Genomic DNA, 18054 nt, shown 5'->3' with positions numbered 1-18054 from the left:
TTCTTTCAGAAATGATCCCCCTCTTGTACATTTTCTTTTGTTATGACTTACTAAGCTGAGAACAATATAAAATGTTTGTGTCACACCTCAGCAACAACTTTGTATTTTAAGAGATCTGTTTTACTAAAATGCAAATTAGTGTTACATAAAAAAAAAAGGCACTACGACACGGAAATATCAGAAGTCTTGGAAATCTGTCACAAATCCAGTCATCAATTTTGAATGAACTCCTGCAACTCAGGGGCATACGCTCCTATGACAATTCAGAGTTCTAATGCTACGTTCACACCGCCCTCGCCAACTAATGTTCAAGCAGCCGCTTCCAATGAAAAGTCTATGGTCTAAGTCTATGGATGCCGTCCCAACTGTTTGAAAATTGATCATAAAAGAAAGATAAATAATTGCGGTTTGTGCCTGCCTGGAATTTTATGACACAGAGTCTTTCATGTATCTGAATAGAGATGTGAAAGAAAAAGCTTGGAGCAAAATTTGCACCCCTTTGACATTTTGCACCAAGCTTCTTCTAACTGTACATTGCAGACATGCGTTAGTAAAAAGTAGCAAAAGAAGAAGACGCCCTTCTCTGCTTGTCCAGTGTGAACACCAATGGGCGAAATTTGAACTCAAGAACCCGTGTTTATTGCGTTCTTGAACGCAGGTCACATGCCCAGTGTGACGTAGCCTTAAACAAAGGGAGTTAGCACGTCTTATTTTTATCTTAATCCACTTTCACAGTATTTGTTTGCACCCTTTATAACCAAGAATCATTTAAGCTTTTTTTTAAATCAACTTTACATTTCTTTTCTTTTTCAATTTCGTGGCTGTTGAGGCTTTTAATGGCACAGAAAAGACAGAAGTACTCACTTATTCTAACCACATTCTCCATCTCCATCCCTTCTTCATCCTCCATTCCCTATCCTAATTTTCTCGCTCCCACATTATTGCTGATGTCAGCAGAGTGAAAACACTCAGCTGATGGACTCTCTTTCTGCTCCCCTCTCCCTACCCTCTATACATGTAGTCACACCATCTTCCTCCATCCATTTGCCCCGCTCTTTTTCATCCTGATTTTTATGCATTGATGGCGAGCTGAAGGAGAATTGAGGACACATGAAGGAGATGTCTAGTGTCTTTTACTCTCAATGTTCTTTTAGTCCATGCACCTTTCTGCCCTTCAATCACATCAGACATCTGTACTGACCTATACTTCTCACTACACATCTGCGGCTTGGTTAGTACACGAAACACTTCTTTTGAAACTCAGATTAAACCATTTCCCATTATTTATTGTCCTTTAATATTCCAAAAGAAAAAAAAAAACAAGAAAAACAAAACAAATAAAGTATATGTAATTACCAACAATGATGAACCATTAACATAACCCTCACATCCAGTGAGGGTCCTTGGGCACACATGTCATGCCGACTCAGACGTTGCCCGGCCAAATAAGATCTGCGTCAGGTGCTGGGGAACCAGAGCACCCTGATGGAAAGTGGGCTACTGGAACAAAATGAAAATGGACTAGATGTGAGAACCATGTTCTGTTGGAATGATGCTACCCAAGTAATCCTATTCAGAGAAATTACAAGCAGAGAATGTGGAGTGAATGGATGCTTCAAAACCCACAATCAGGGGCTACTAGTAACTCAATGTTCCAACATCCACAAACGGCAACTCCAGAACAACCATAAGAGAAAACAATACCCACCATGGGAGCAACAACTGGAGGGTAAAATCAAGGCAGCGCATAGGGATGTGAGTTAGCTGACAGAGGCCCAAAGAGATGTAATGAAAAAGCCTGTGCCTAAGAGATACGGCCAGATGCCCATACTTGAAGCACTGGAAACTGCCAAACAAAGGCTCCTGGCCTTAAGTAGCCACCTAAAGAGGCTTGAAGCCAGATAGATAAACAGGCTGTTCGCAACTCAACCTGCCAAAGTGTATGCTCAGTGGCAAGGTCAAAACAGCAGAGCAGACCCACCAAAGCTGGAAACTGAACAGTTTTGGAAAAGCATATGGGACAAAGAGACAGCACATAGCAGCAATGCCCAATGGCTGGTCTCTCTGAGTAAAGAACATAGTAAATGGTAAATGGCGTATACTTATATAGCGCTTTCTACCTTCTTACGAAGGCCCAAAGTGCTTTACAGTCACAGTCCCATTCACCCATGCACACACACATGGCGGCTCCGCTGCCAAACACTGGCGCCAACCTCCCACCAGAGGCAAGGTGGGGTTCAGTGTCTTGCCCAAGGACACTTCGACACATGGGCGTGCAAGGCGGGAATCGAACCTGCAATCTTATGATCATGGGTCGACCGCCCTACCGCTGCACCACGGCCGCCCTAGTAACCTCACAGAACAGAATCCAGTTACCAGCCCAGTGGCAGACATCCAAGAAAGAGCCTTTAGGCATTACACATGCCTACTGGTCAAAGAAACTCACTGCACTCCAACAGCGCCTGGCAGCACAAATGAACCAACTGCTTAAAGATGGGACTCACCCCGAATGGCTACCGGAAGGGCGAACGATCCTGATCCAGAGGGATCCCTCAAAGGGTGCATTACCATCCAAATACCGGCCAATAACCTGTTTCTCCACAACATGGAAGCTCATGTCAGGTACTATTGCAACCAAAATAAATGGACATATCAATCAAAATACAAGCAGCACCCAGAAGGGCATTGGTAGAGATTCCAGAGGAGCCAAACACCAGCTCCTGGCTGACAGAACAGTTGCTCAAGATTGCAGGTCATGACAAACCAACCTGTGCACACCCTGGATTGATTACAAGAAAGCCCATGACTCAATGCTACACACGTGGATCACTGAATGCTTGGAGCTGTACAACATCAACAGAATTCTAAGAGCCTTCATAGAAAACTCGATGAAGCTGTGAAAAACGACCCTTGAAGCCAATGGCAATGGTCACAAATGTCCATCAAATGTGGTATATACCAAGGTGACTGGTAATGGATACCGACTCAGAAATGGGGCCTTCAGCAGTCACTCTACATGGATGACATAAAGCTATACGCGAAGAGTAAGCGCAACATTGACTCCTTGTTTGGGATGTCATTCGGGTTTGAAAAAAGCAGTCTTCTTTTATTCCCAGAAGGAATAAAAGCAGACATTAAGGAAAGTAACAAGTACCTCACAAGCAAATAGCAACTTGGAGACAACAAGGAAAGCTGCAACAGCTAAATACCTCCAATGAGTAAGACAAGTCCTGAGAAGCCAGCTCAATAGCAAGAACAAGACCCGGGCAATAAACAGCTATGCATCGGCAATTATCAGATACCCTGCAGGAATAACAAGATTGCCAAAGGAAGAGATACATACCATGGATGTTAAGACATGAAAGCTCCTCACCGTACATGGAGAGTTCCATCCTAAATCCAGCACCCTGAGACTGTTACTAGCCTCAAGGAAGGAGGCCGAGAACTAGTGAGCGTGGATACCACTATGGAGGATGAAACATCCAATATGCATCAAGCTCAAGGCCCCAACTGACAGTGCTCAGAGAATGTCTCAGGCAATGGAGAGCAGAGGAAGCAGTGCTGGAGGACATATCCTCATGGGAGGACAAGCCCCTGCATAGGAGGTACCACTGGACCATAACTGAAGTGGTTGATATCAAGAAGTCTTACCAATGGCTAGAAAGTGCTGGCCTACAGGACAGCACTGAAGCTGTCATCCTGGCAGCTCAGGAACAAGCTCTGAGCACCAGAGTGATAGAGGCTCAGATCTACCACACCAGACAAGACCCAGGGTGTAGACTGTGCAATGAGGCACCTGACACAATCCAGCACATAACTGCAGGGTGTAAAATGCTGGCAAGCAACCATATATGGAGCGCCACAATCAAGTGGCTGGAATAATATACAGAAACATGTGTGAGAGAGCAAGGGTAGAGCAAGGGGAGAGCAAAGATCCTGTAGGACTTCCAGATCCAGACTGACAGGATGGTAATGGGGAACCAACCTGACAATGTAGTGGGAGATAAGAACAGAGGAAAACTTTTGTGGATGTGGCAGTACCAGGCGATGGAAACATCAAGAAGAAGGAACATGAGAAACTGGAGAAATACCAGGGACTCAGAGAAGAACTTGAGAAGGCATGGAAGGTGACAGTGGTGCCCCTGGTAATTGGAGCACATAGATATACAAAAAACGCCCATCTCACCCTCTGCGAGTGGTTTCTCACCTAAGCTTGGGTCCTCTAGCTTGAGGGTCCTGCGCAGTATCTTAGCACTGCACTTATCTGGACTGAGATGTCTGTGGTCTTACAAGGGCATCTGCTGTAGCCACTCCTCCAACTTGGGGATTACTGCCCAACTGCTCCAGTTACCATGGGCACCACTGTCACCTTCACTTTCCATGCTTCTTCTTCCTAATGTTTCCATCACTTGGTAATGCCACGTCCGCCACAACAGCTTTCCTCTGTTCTTTATCAACCACTACAATGTCTGGTTGGTTCCCCATTATCATCCTATCAGTCTGGAACTGGAAGTCCCACAGGATCTTTGCGATCTCATTTTCTACCATTTTCGGAGGTGTTTCCCATTTTGACATTCGGGTTTCCAGTTCACATTAGGCACACATGTTTTTGTATATTATTCCAGCCACTTGGTTGTGGCGCTCCATGTATGCTTTCCCTGCCGTACTCTCTCACATATGTTGTCTGCCTGTGTCACTGTTTCTGTTTGCCGAGGTGTGTGAGCACAAAGCAGGTATGTATCAAAAATTGTTTTTATCGAAGACACCTTGTGATATGTAACAGATGTTCTTTTTGCATGGTTTATAAAAAAGTTTGGTTCCTTATCAGTGTTTTTCCAGAATTACCGAACAATTTTAACCCTATGTAATCGGGACATCTAAGTAACACCTAGTTTTTGGCATATCATAAATCTTTGACCATTGATCGCGTGAATACTTCACTACTGCGCGGAGTTCATATCAGCAACAGGCTGCTTTTCTCCGCTTCTGAATCCCCTGGGACAAGGTCAATTTTCCTTCCCACTTCCAACCTAAACTACAAAAACAATATAAATCCATTGAATTAAACACAGAAGTACATGTTCCCACGAGCAGCAATGCTGTTAGCAGAAATTACACTTGGAGGTCTTCTGGTAAGACAATTAATGCACAGAGGAAACAACACTCCTCTTCACATTCTGTCAGTATGTGCTGCTTTGTCAATCATCCTCATTTTCTAGTGTCAAGCATCAAACTTTAGATCATTACAATGCTTGCACAGCTTATTTCCCCTAAGAAATGTTTGCTCAGATGCAGTAAATAACCTGCAGGCAGTGAGTTTGGAGGGTATGGTTGAACCTTTAGAAGAGCCACAAGTCTGTAAATGACTGCAGAGCAATAATGATAATGGAAGTGATGGCAAAAGGACAACTTTCAACCACTAACGCTCACACTTTCTTTCTCTCTCATGTCTTGGTAGTGACTTTATTTTCTCTTCTAGCTGATTCTCACTAAGTCTACTAAGTCTACTGGAGATTTTCCTGCTTTCCACTGTCTCTTTGTTTGATTGCAAATGTATCAAATGATGTGCAAAAGCCTAACAATTTTTTTGGTTGCATTCTAGTTTAGGTCATAGGATTTCAATCATAATATGCTATATTTATACCCAGCTTGCGTTCGAGTGACTGATTACAATGAAAAGTCTATGTAAAACATGCATATGCGTGTTTCTGGCTTCCGCATTTACACTCTTGTTGCGTTGCTACGCATGTTTTTAAGTCAGTTTGCAGGCTGTACATACAAAACGCGTTGCAATTGAGCATGGGTTGAAAGTTAAACCAATTGAACTTTGATCAGGGACACGGAAGTGCCAACTGTTTCTTGAGATCTGCACTGCTTCGACATTTCGCACCAAGCCTCTTTCAACTATGAATACATGCACTATAGTGCATGTATTCATTCAATAGTATACTATTGAGTAGAGACAGTCCAATGTGAACTTAATATGCTAAAAGTGTGTTTAAAAACCCACGTTCTGCATATTTTTTAATGCACCACACATGCTTGTTGTGTATGTAGCTTAACTGTTGGAAATTGAAAAAAACCAAGGCAAAGAAATGTTAAAGAAAACATGCAACATAAAACAAACCTAAATGTTTTCAATTGGGCCTTAGGTAAGTTCCATTAACTAAGTCCTAGATATTTAAAAAACAAGCCTATTATTGTGATTTGCTGACTGCATTAAGGTCATTTTAAAGCAATAGCATTTTGGAAAATGTTTGTTTCAAAAAGACTTTAAAGCACGCACATATTAATGGAGTGGCAGGACAGATGCTTGAATATTTTCTCTCTGAATACCCATTAGGAGAGTCCTTAGGACTTCAAAGGTGTCCTCTCATTTATTACTCACCCAGACTCTACTGTAAATGATTCGATTACCATGTGATGTCAGAGGACAGTGCCGAAAATCAATAGAATGACATCTACGAATTTTTAATTTAACAAATGTTAGTTTTTATATGCTTTTTCTTTTAAGTGTTTTTAATTTAAACACAATTTATTTTTAGTTTTCATTTTGAGTCAAGCAACTTGAAAATAAAAATGTGATGATTTAAATCCTTGTAATTGAAGGAAATTTAACACCTGGGCTGCCATGACGACCGAACTGAGGAGCATATCCACACCAGCCCATCACCTCTCACCATAGGTAACTTTATGGTCAAAGAGAGTCCAACCCCTCTTAAGTAGTTGAGTTTTAGAGCTCAAACTGTGCATGGAGGTGAGCTGGATCTCTACCTAGTACCGATCAGCCTCCCACACATGCTCAGGCTCCTTCCAGTTTAGGATGGTGACATTGCATGTCGGGCTGCACGGTGGCGCAGTGGTTAGCGCTCTTGCCTCACAGCAAGAAGGCCCCTGGTTCAAGTCCTGGCTGGGGGACCTGAAAAACAACATCAATGGGGAACCTTTCTGTGTGGAGTTTGCATGTTCTCCCTGTGTATGCGTGGGTTCTCTCCGGGATCATAGGTTAATTTGCAACTCTAAATTGACCATGGGTATGACTGTGAGAGTGAATTGATGTGTAATTGTGGATATTCTACCCTGCAACAGACTGGTGACCTGTCCGGGGCATCTCCTGCCTTCGCCCATAAGTGGCCGGGATAGGCTCCGGCAGCCCTGTGACCCCGAAAGGGAAAAATGGTATAGAAAATGAATGAATGAACATTCCATGTCCTTTTGGTAAACTAGCCTGCAGCTGTGTGGCATTTGCTAAGCAATGTTTGAGTGCATAGGTCTTTTGGTACTGGTCATCGTCGCAGTTTGTCTCTAGCGAGGCACCACTACTGGATCTGTCACAAACTCTGCCAGTAGTTCTGTGTCTTGATGTAAGCCTGCTGATGACACTTCGAGACTCACCTGCAAGTTCACCTGCAACATCTGACTGCCTACTACCAACTGGTAAAATCAGCTTTTTTCCACGCACAAAACATTGAAATTGAAGCCACATTAAAAAAAAGGTTGTTGTTTTAAAATATTTTGGTTTGGGTACGTAAGTAAGACCCATTCTACACAGGGACACTATTATGTACAATACACAAAATGGGGTGTATTTATCAACCCTATTCAATTGCCTCCCTATTCCAAAAATCTGTGAAGTAAAACAAACACTGTGTATAACGACATCTACTGAGTTGTTAACAAAATGCCTAACTTATTCTTAGTAATTAGGGTTTGTAACAATTAATAGACTTAATTGATGAATCGATTAAAATTCTTACAATAACCCCACATCGATCTGTCTGGGACAAGTTGTTAATTAAATCGACCAATACCATTACAAAATGAAATAGATTGATTCAATCGATATAGGAAAATACAATTTGGCTTGAGGCACAGTAGGTTTATTTTACTATAATGTAATAATGAGGAGGGCATCACAGTGGAGAACACACACGTGATGGCAGCAGAAAATGATCAAACCATCGTTTCAGTCTAATGTATGGAAACACTTTGAATTTTGCAAAGACGTGACCATACAGTGTGGTAGAATGTTCTAATTAAATTCTGTTTGTATCATTTTACTGTGGAAAAACAACAGTGAGCTAAATTTTATGAAACTAAAACATGAATGGATTTGCAATTAATTTTTGTTTACTAGTTTGTTTGTACACATATTTAATTTAAACTTGATTATCTTGTAAGATTTACAAGGAATCTTTAAAACTTCATCTGAACTGTACAGTACCCAGGTATTTATCTCTGAGTAACACTGACTGATTTATTGGCTAAAGATGTCCTGGATCAATATTTGGTCAGTGAATCGACTAGGAATTGTATCGGCAACCACAAGTTATGATGTGAATCAAATCATTGTTCAAATGAATCGTTACACCCCTTTGAGTAATGTATTTACTCCCTGCCTGCCTTAAAAAGAGGGTTGGATCATCTCAAAGGAATATTTTTGGAGTATCAGTATTGTACCTTTAATTAGCAATCTAGGTCATGAATAGTAATCATGTTACATCTGCAGCAACTGAAAGCAAAAGTCTTGTATGTGTCCATGAGTGTGTTTGCATTCGCCATAAGGAGCCAGCAGTGTGTGTTTATAGGTTGTGCTGAGTGATTGATCATAGGGAGCAGGGAAAAGCAGGTTACTGCAGCACTTACACACACACATTCATTCCTTCCCTCCATTTCTCATTTCCCTCCCTCCCCTCCTCTTTTGTTCCATCTCCATCTTTGCTTTTCCTCCTCCCAACCCTTTTCCAAACCCCACTCTCCTCGTCATCACTGCCTCTGCTTGTCCCTCCAGCCATCGCTCTCCTCTCTTTCACGTGATTTTTCCCCAGCAGCTTCAGACCGCTCTTTCCTTCCTATCCTTATTGCTGCATCTTGAAAAGACAAACCCATCTCGAGTTGCCCCACTCTCTTTCTGTCCTGTTATCTGGAGCCTACGGAAGTGAAGAGATGTCACGAGTCTTCTTGCTCCTCCTCCTTTCGTTTTGCAGCAGTAGTATACTGCTCCTTAAAAATGGGAATCGTCAGTCTCAGAGGGTTCTCTTACAGCCTCCCTCTCCCCATATTATTTACCCATCCATTGAATCTAGCCATCCATCCATTCATACAGCCATCCATCCATCTTTGCTGCAGCAGAAGTGCTGACTTTTCATGATAGCATTTTGAAGCTGCATATATAGATGTGTATTGGGCCTACAGGCTTTGACTGATTGATTCCTAATTGGAAAAGTAACCCTTTGGAAATTTGATAGAAGTAAAAGTATTTCTCAAATAAAAACTGCTCAATATTTCTGTGCTTACCTTCCCTGTTGATTAATCAAAAAGTGTGTTTTTAATGAGAGAGAAAATACAACACACCAATGCAGCATTTTTAAATAGAATGGACAATCAAACAAATTCTACTGTTTCACTGGATCTACAATAGACTTGTTTCTTAACAAAACCTAATTTAAAATATAGCTATTTAAATATTGGAGTTTACTACTAAAAAACTATATAGTCCAAGACGATCTAGGTCAGGGGTCTGCAATCTTTACAACTCAAGGAGCCATTTGGATCAGTTTCCCACAGAAATGAAAACACAGGGAGCCACAACACCCTTTGGAAAACCCGGTGTTTTAAATGAATGGCATCATTTAACTCGTTATTCACTTCATATTCAACCTCATTCAACATGTACTGTCTTCAAAGGCGGTCCTGGCTCGTTTGATGCCCTGGGCGAAAATATCATTTATTTAACTTTATTATTAAACATAAGTAAAACATACTTGTATAGTTGAATTCACAATTAAGACATAGTGTGAAGTCATTTCACACTTAACACACATCAGTTTGTGTTTTCTTTTTAAAGGCTGGCTGGTAATGGTAAAAAAATTGCCACATTTTTCTGTTATTTTTTACTCCCGCAACGGTAAAAATTTGGTCGTATTTGGAACCTAGCAAGTTTTAATTTTGGACACCGCCTCCATTCCTTCATCCTTGGAGTGTTTGTCTTCCTTTTCTTTCTAAACTAAATGCTGATCTTTTGATCTTTTGTCTATTTTCCACAACCTTAAACAGACATTTTTGGCCGTCAAACATCAGAGTTAAGATGAGTGAGATGATGGAAACAAATTCACTTTGATGGTTTCTATTTTTTTTCTTTCAATTTTCATAAAATCCAGTAAACCCAATTCGGTCATCATAGCAGCAAGTTGACTGATAGTTGCGGGGTCCTAGCGCAAACTTCATTAATTTTACGCGTACATTGGTGATTTTAGTCTAAGAAAACTGTGGGTAAAACATAAAAAATTGCCTTTTTTGCGGTGTAGGGGGGCTCATGCAGTGGCGGTTCTACACTAACTTACTCCCTGGGCGAGTAACCCCCCCAGCGCCCCCCCCCCCCCCCCGCACACATACAAAATTTGACAACATCCTGTTGTGTTCCCTATCTTCTATTTAGCCATTTTACTCAAAAAATGCATGGATTTTCTAGACTCATATTACAGGGGGGTCAAACTCAGTCACACAGGGGCCTAAGTTAAAAACACGCTTAAGGTTTTGCCTGAAGAAGATAAACATTTACTGAACACACTAAAGCTAAACTTTTAAACCTTTTAAACTGAACTTTTTGAACATAAATATGAATAAAAACAGGAACATTAATCCAGAATAACTCAAGTTAAACCTTAAATAACTTGTAATATTTTGTTCTCCATAGAAATATATTCTGTCAAAATTATACAAATATGAACATGCTGCAGAACAAAACAAAGAAAGCCTGGAAATATTAATAAGAAATTACATATCAAATAATTCCATTTTTATGCTCTTTCATCCTTCTTTAGAGCATTTTTTTAGAGCTGGACTCCTGCTTCATTTTTAGCAATAATTTCTTAATGTGTGACGTCCTGTGTGTGTCTTTGTGAAACATATCAGAGGGATTAGATCTAAAAAATAAAACTTATTGTGATTAATATGTTTAGGTCTTATAAAACATTAAAGACTAAATCTTAGAAATCATCAGTGGGATTACTCCAAAAATATTTGGCATTTCCCTAAATTTGTGCAACACCAACAGTAGAAATCCTCCAAAAAACCTCAATCCATGAAAAATGGTCTGCGCTCACCCCCCCCCCCCCTTCCCCTTCCCTCTCACACGCGGCTCCGTCTCTATGACGGGAGGCGCAGCTGCGGCCCAGAGTTGATTGTCAGATAGAAAAAGACTCCCCTCACACCTGTTAGTGTGATTCAGCCAGCCACCGGCGAGTTGCGCTCCCCTCTCGAGTTTTTTTTACTTATGTTCCAAAGACTACCGCAAAGAGGTGTGGCCGCAAGCGTCTTGCAGCAGAGGGCGGTGGTCACGTGCGCATCGGGTCTGCTGTGTCGGAGCAAAGAATTGTGGGAAATAATCCCCATTGCCTGCTTTTGTCGAAATTGGGTTGAGCACGGATGTTTGTTCTGCCTAAATCCTTTTCATGTGCCTGTTTTACGTTGTTTCACTCTAAATTATTCTTTTTTTTTTTTTTTTTTTTTTTTTTTGCACCATAAGTGTGAAGAGGAAACAGGAGGAAGACATTATTAAGAGTCTGATGTGTCAAAATAAAAGTATTAAGTGTCGGCTGCTGAAGTAATTTCAAATTAAATCTTCAAGCTACCTCTTTGAATATTGTATGTAGCACATTACTCGTCGGACACGGCCAATGCCGCCCCCTATGAAGTGCCGCCCTGGGCGACCGCCCACATCGCCCATATCAAAAACCGCCACTGGGCTCATGTGTCCCCTACGAGATTGCCACGAGAATCTTAGAACATGATAGTTATTTTACTGAACCACAGAGAGCCGCAGCACAAGCATGAAAGAGCCGCAGGTTGCAGACCCCTGATCTAGTGCCTTGGATTTTTTAAGCAATTCAGACACCATGCTCACTGCTTTTTTTTAAATGGCAAACATGATGTCACCAATTTCCCAATGTAAAAACATTTTAAACAAGAACATTTTTGAAGACTGTTTACAAATCCATTGTGTTCTGAAGATGAAAACTTAGATGGTTTATAAAAAAAAAAAAAAATTTTTAATATAAAACATCATTCAGACACAATGCATCTATATTTGCCAATAGACCACAGTTTTTTCACATATACTTCTGGGACATTTCTAAAGTACTGAATTTTGAATTTGTAGATTTTGACAGCAGTACAAAATGTCAAACACACCATATGACACTAAGTAGTGAGTAGTAAAGGAATTTTGAAACAATCTAATGCTTTTAAGTGTGTAAAATACAGTAACTTTTGACCGCTTCTGAAAAAGCTACCTTTTACTTTACTACTTCTTCTGCAAAGCCTATGTGCCACACAGTCCAAAGGACAACCTGAAATTTTAACCGTATGTTCCTTTGATTGAACATACTGTGTGAAGATGGCTGGAGTAGTGAAATAATGGCAGGTAAATTAATTTTAACAGCACTGCTGTTCAGACAGTGATATTATCCACACACTTCCTGCCTAATTTGATAATGAAATAAATCGGTAAAGAACCAGTGGGGCATGCAGCTGCAGCACATTTCATTGTTGCATCACTGGCCTCAGCAGGAGGGACTCCTGTAAACCACTGATATCCATGGGGGTTCAGACTGCCAAGGCATCTTAACAAGATTCATTATTCACTTTGGACGCACAAAATCACGAAACTTTGTTACTGCTCTTTTGAATGTCACATTTACTCAACAAATTTTCCCTCAACTTCTAGGAGTTACATTTTAATATTTATAATTTTGGCAGCAAAAATGGTATGCTTCCTTTTTGAATTTATAAGAAAGCTGTATTTATCCAAAATAATTTATTTCAGATAATGTGTCAGAATGCTGAAAGCTGAAGCTCCTCAAATGGTATTCTGTAAAAATTATGAAATAACCACTAAACTCCAACAAGTTAATTAATTTTAGCTCTTATCTGTTAAAACTGCTTAAAAACACCAATTAATTTAATTTAAAATAGTTAAAATAAAGCTGGATATTAAAAAAAAGTTATTTTAAAGCTACATGATCATTTATCTTGTAGTGGGAAAACTCAACATCGCTTGAAAACAGAACTTAGCGAAAAGACTGTTCAAAAGTATTTTACTGAAGTACATTACTGTGTTGCATTGTCGATCTGGACAAACAGAATAAATATGAGCCTTTTGATTTCTAATAAAGATCAGTGAGAGTTTTTCATGTCAATTCAGAATCAATTATTTGCTTTTCTAACCAGAACCTGAAATGATGATTTTCTATCACAAAGTGAAGTCCTCTGCTTTTTGCACATTAGATCATCATAATTGCTTCATTTAGGGCCCAAGGGCAATTTTTTCAGGTAGTTTTCAATTTCTGCATTTTTGTTGGGCCTGAGTGGATTTTAAGAACTTAAAAATATTCTTACAAAAGCTCCTGGTTGCATAAGGATTTTATTAGTTTAGAGACAGATTCTTTGGAGGAACATATTTTTTGTCTTTTGAATGTCTTACAATTTTCCAGCAGATCCATGTTTTCTGTCCATCAGGAGCTTCTGCACAAATTACTTGGTTAATATCTGCCTTTTATGCACATTTTGTTTGTTTGTATTTCAGTTTTTAAGCCAGTTAGTGAATTCATTTTGGGGGGGACGGAATACAAAGAAGCGAGTTGTGTTTCTTGCTATTTTCTGATTACAAGGTGTACAATATCCTCCAATCCACATCTAACTGTTGGTGTTATCATTGTATTGTTAGACATTTAGACAAAAAGGGGGTTGGCAAAAGCTTAGTCCCTCTGGTAGCCATCGCCATAACAACAAACCTGCCTCAGTGAAGTGACATTTCACTTTGCCCCGGCTGCTGCTTCCTGCGGCGATACTCTGATCTAGTCTGTGTGTTTGTGTGTGTGTGTCCTCATTAAAGAGCAAAGCGACTAAGGGGGAGTGGCCCTGATCATACACACACACCTTGTCAAACCAGACCTCTGCTGTTGCAGTCTAAGTGAGCAAGATCAGAAAAGAAGGAAGACATGCTGTTAACCCAGGAACACAACAGCATTTCCACGGTTCTATTATGTTAGAATTATATAAAAAAAAAAGAGGTGCCATTACCTGAGGTGCTTTAATAACAAACTAAGTTTTTGTGATCATGTAGCTGTTATCAATTTCTGTCATATATATACAGTATATATATATATGTATATATATATATATACCAAGGTGACGCTCTGTCCCCACCGTTGTTCTGCATTGGTCTGAAGCCCCTTAGCCAAATAATCAATAAAACTGGCTATGGATACCGACTCAGAAATGGGGCCAACATAGGTCACCACCTCTACATGGATGACATCAAGCTATATGCTAAGAGTGAGCGTGACATTGACTCCCTGATCCACACCACCAGAATATAGTTTACTGACATTGGGATGTCATTCGGGCTCGAAAGAGTCTCTGGCAGAGGACCTGAGCTTGGGCGATACACCACCCGCGGAAGGGTGAGAGGGGCGTTTTTATTTTGTTAACATTATTCTTTTGACTTTCTATTTTTGGATAAAACCATAGACTAAAGTATAGCCATGCCAGCACTCTCTATATTTACCCAAAAACATATGACGTGTTCTAGTGGTTGAGCATTTGCCCTGAGACTGAGAGATGGTGAGTGATACCACGATGGGGTCAACTTTTAAATTTAAACACCATGCCTTACGCTTGACATTCATCATTAGGGTTTCATTTTACTGCATCTCACTGCCTCCTAAGGAGATTAGTCAGGGATCACGAATGTAGTGTATGTCTTGCCTATCTGCCCACGCTGAAAAAGCCCAGGTTTTGACCATTGATGATACACGAGACCTGGACCGATTGTGATGTCACCCATAGAAAAATAATTACTTTTGGCTTCAATCAAATAAAATAAATTCAGTCACCATTTTTTGCGATTCGAATGCCGCCATGTTGGAACCAGACATAGTCAAAAACGAGTCATTGGTTTGAGTTGGTTTATGCCATTGTTTCCATGGTTACTACTCTTGCTAGGATGAGCAGGAGTAAGCTTGTTGGAAGTCCACACCCCTACCACTTAAAAGCGGGCTTGGGAGACTGTGAAACGTTTCGAGCATTTGAAGTGGGGGCCAGCAGGCACCACATACTATTAGTGAGGCATCTGATTGGCCACTTTACAACTTAAATAATATGCACTACAGACAAAACATCCTGGAAAAAAACAAGATTAACAAGAACGTGTTAAAATCAAGTAACAAAGCATAGTTTTGATAGGATCTGGTAAAGATGCTCAGAAAGACAGACCTCAAAAAAGAGAATTCAGAATTCAAACTGGCAGCCACGCCTCTGTCACGCTTGCCCCAGGGCATCTGAGGCTACATTATTAGTTACCATCACCAAGTATGAATGAAAAGTAAATGAATAATGGACAAATTGTAAGCGCTTTGTGAACCAACAAAAAGATAAATACAATCAATTAATATTATTATTATTACAACACATTTTTTGCATGAGTTTCCTTTTATTTTGCCACCACAGATTTAAATTAAGAAAAATGAAAGGAGGATGTATAGAAAAACATTTGTTATCCACCAAACCCATTATTTTTTTAGTCAGATGCTCTTCTTTAGCAGGATTATTTGCAGGATGTCAAAAACCACCACATGCAATGGAGTGTATGTAACAGCAAAGAAAAAAATGTGGCCACAGAAAATGGTGTTGGGAGACTCACCCAGTGAGTACGACCACAAAGTCCATGACGTTCCAGCCATTTCTCAGGTAGGAGCCCTTATGTAACGCAAAACCCAGAGCCAGGATCTTTATCCCAGACTCGAAACAGAAGATGGCTATGAAGTAAGGCTCCGTCTCCTCCTGCAAAGTGTAAAAGGGAGAGTGGTGCAAGAAGAACGTATGCCAAGAAAGAAAAGTGAAGAATTAGGTGAGGGGAAAGAAAAACAAAAAAACTGAGAAATTCAAATAGTAAAATAAAAGGTATGATTAAGTATATTTTTAAAGTAAATATGTTTCAAGTTGCTACACACAAGAAACATAAAACTGAAGTAAATTAATTTTGATTCAAATATTTAACCTAGATTAACTCACCAACTTTCGGCAAAACTGGTTCAAGTGACCACTTCCAATGAAAAGTCTATGTAAAGATGTGTTTATGTGCATTTTGGGCTTCTGCGTTCAAAACTCTTGCATTCATAGCAACGCATGAAAGCTCTTTTTGAGGTCTACGTACAAAATGCCAGCCCTAGAAAGTTAAAGCAGTTTAACTTTGACCACTTAGGGACTCGGCTTTAGTAGTGATGTAGGGGTAGCGTTTTTGTCATTCACAGAAGTACCACTTGTTTGAAAATTGATTGTGGAAGAGAAATTAATTATTGTTATTTGTGATTGGCTGGAATTCTACGACACCAATGTATTTGTACACCAGAAAAGAGCTGTACAACAAAAAGCCTGGAGTAAAAAGCCGCTTTGAAGTTTTGCACCAAGCTTCTTCACCAAGCTTCTTCCAATTGTGAGGACATGCGCCAGTACCTGGTATTGACAGTCCAGTGTGTATAGTAAAAGCGCGTTCAAGAACCAGCGTTTGGCACGTTTTTGAGCACACAATACATGCCCTGTGTCTCCAAAGCAATAATCCATTAAGCCCTAAAGTACGATTTTAAAAGGAAACTAGTGTAATGACACTTGATATTGAAGTCTTTTTATTTATATTTCTCTATTTGGCTTTTCCTCCGTGGTCTTTTCTGTGAGTATTTCTTTAGGAGGTATGTCTCTATTGTCTGACTGTCTCAACGTTTTCAGCCTTTTGTTTATAATTCCATCTCTGTGATTGGCAAAAGCTTTGATTGTGCGATTGTGTTGTGAACGCACTGCTTGCGGGCGTGAGTGTGTGTGTTACCAGTCGTTCAGACAGAGGCGTCTTGTCTCCATCGGGAAGGTGCTGCTCCAAAGCCAGGACGATGCAGTTAGCAATGATGGTGGTGAGGATCATCCATTCAAACGGAGTGCAGCTGTAGTCAAGGCCAAAATCAGTGACCAACACATCACATGCGACACACGCTTCACAAACACAGGCTGTGTATTACAATCGCTGCACAATGAAACCACTTTTGAAAGCACTACTTTGCAAAATGTCAGTGTTTTTTAAGTCTTCATATGTGAACCACTCAACTGTCAATCACTTGTTTTCAGGACAGCTTTGAAAAAAAAGGGTGATTTATGGCCCACTCTTTTCTTTCTTTTGTCTGTGATTAGTATTGCACCAATCACAGACAGCAAATGCAGCTCAACAACTGAAGAAGCTAAAAACGGTCAGTTAACTACATGCATTACAGAGACTCAGATTCCTGCACACCCACGCTCTGACACACAGAGGTCAGTCGGCGGAGCAGCCAGCTTTTCACAGAAACCCGTCTCTTCAAGTGGGTTTGGATCTGTTTTTGTGTGTTTGTCTGCCTGATTTGTGTGTGCCCATGCCTTAGTAATGGCTGCTGGAGGGGCTAAGATGACTGGATCCATCCAGACAGATCAAGCCTGTGCCTAATTGGCCAGCGATTATCTTGTTAGTCCGCATCCGAGTGTCTGTCTCTTTGCATGTACGTTTGAGCGCGTGTGCTGGGACTACGTGTCTGTTGTCATGTTTACTGGATGCAAGCCTGACACTGACACCATGGCTAGAGGATGGTCTTCAAGTGCATGCACGTGTGTTTGCACAGGATGAGAAAACTGACGTGAGGAGATCGGACAGTTCATTCTGGGTAGTGCAGAGTAAAAAAGCTGGCTGGCACAACATACACACTTGTCTTTGAAAAAGTGGAAACGTTTCACATTTAAAGAGCATGTTTTGTGCATTTGTGTTGCATGCAAGCTGAAACCCCTGCTTTTAAGGCCCTTTAAAGCTGAACAAAAGAACTGTTTAACTGTGAATTGTGTCAACATGCATGTGCACTACGCGGTCAGTTTGATGGAAACAGAACAATAAAGGATCTTGGAGGAGAACCATCTTGTATGCATTAAGGCTTGTGGTTACAAAGCAGCCTTTCTGCAGATAAAAGGGAGTCCCAGAGTAAG

The 18054-nt window shown here is 40.6% G+C and overlaps 1 protein-coding gene across 29 annotated transcripts in view; it reads right to left on the bottom strand.

Annotated features, from left to right (window-relative positions):
* The window catches only part of cacna1ab (calcium channel, voltage-dependent, P/Q type, alpha 1A subunit, b), a 255351-nt gene that overhangs the window by 122896 nt on the left and 114401 nt on the right, over positions 1-18054 (bottom strand). For all 29 annotated transcript variants that reach the window (XR_013653298.1, XM_078940252.1, XM_078940306.1 and 26 more), the window contains 2 exons: positions 16883-16989; positions 15704-15843 (listed from right to left, as the gene is read on the bottom strand). Coding sequence is in view for 28 of the 29 variants with exons in the window: in XM_078940252.1 (XP_078796378.1) it covers positions 15704-15843; positions 16883-16989 (247 nt within the window). In the remaining variant the exon portion in view is untranslated. The remainder of the gene's footprint in view (positions 1-15703; positions 15844-16882; positions 16990-18054) is intronic.

Source organism: Oryzias latipes, chromosome 1 (assembly GCF_053564925.1).
Source record: "Oryzias latipes strain Hd-rR chromosome 1, Olatipes_Hd-rR_3.1".
Taxonomy (NCBI): Eukaryota; Metazoa; Chordata; class Actinopteri; order Beloniformes; family Adrianichthyidae; genus Oryzias; species Oryzias latipes.
The sequence above is the reverse complement of the archived record's forward strand: the minus strand, read 5'-3'. Positions and strand labels throughout refer to the sequence as shown.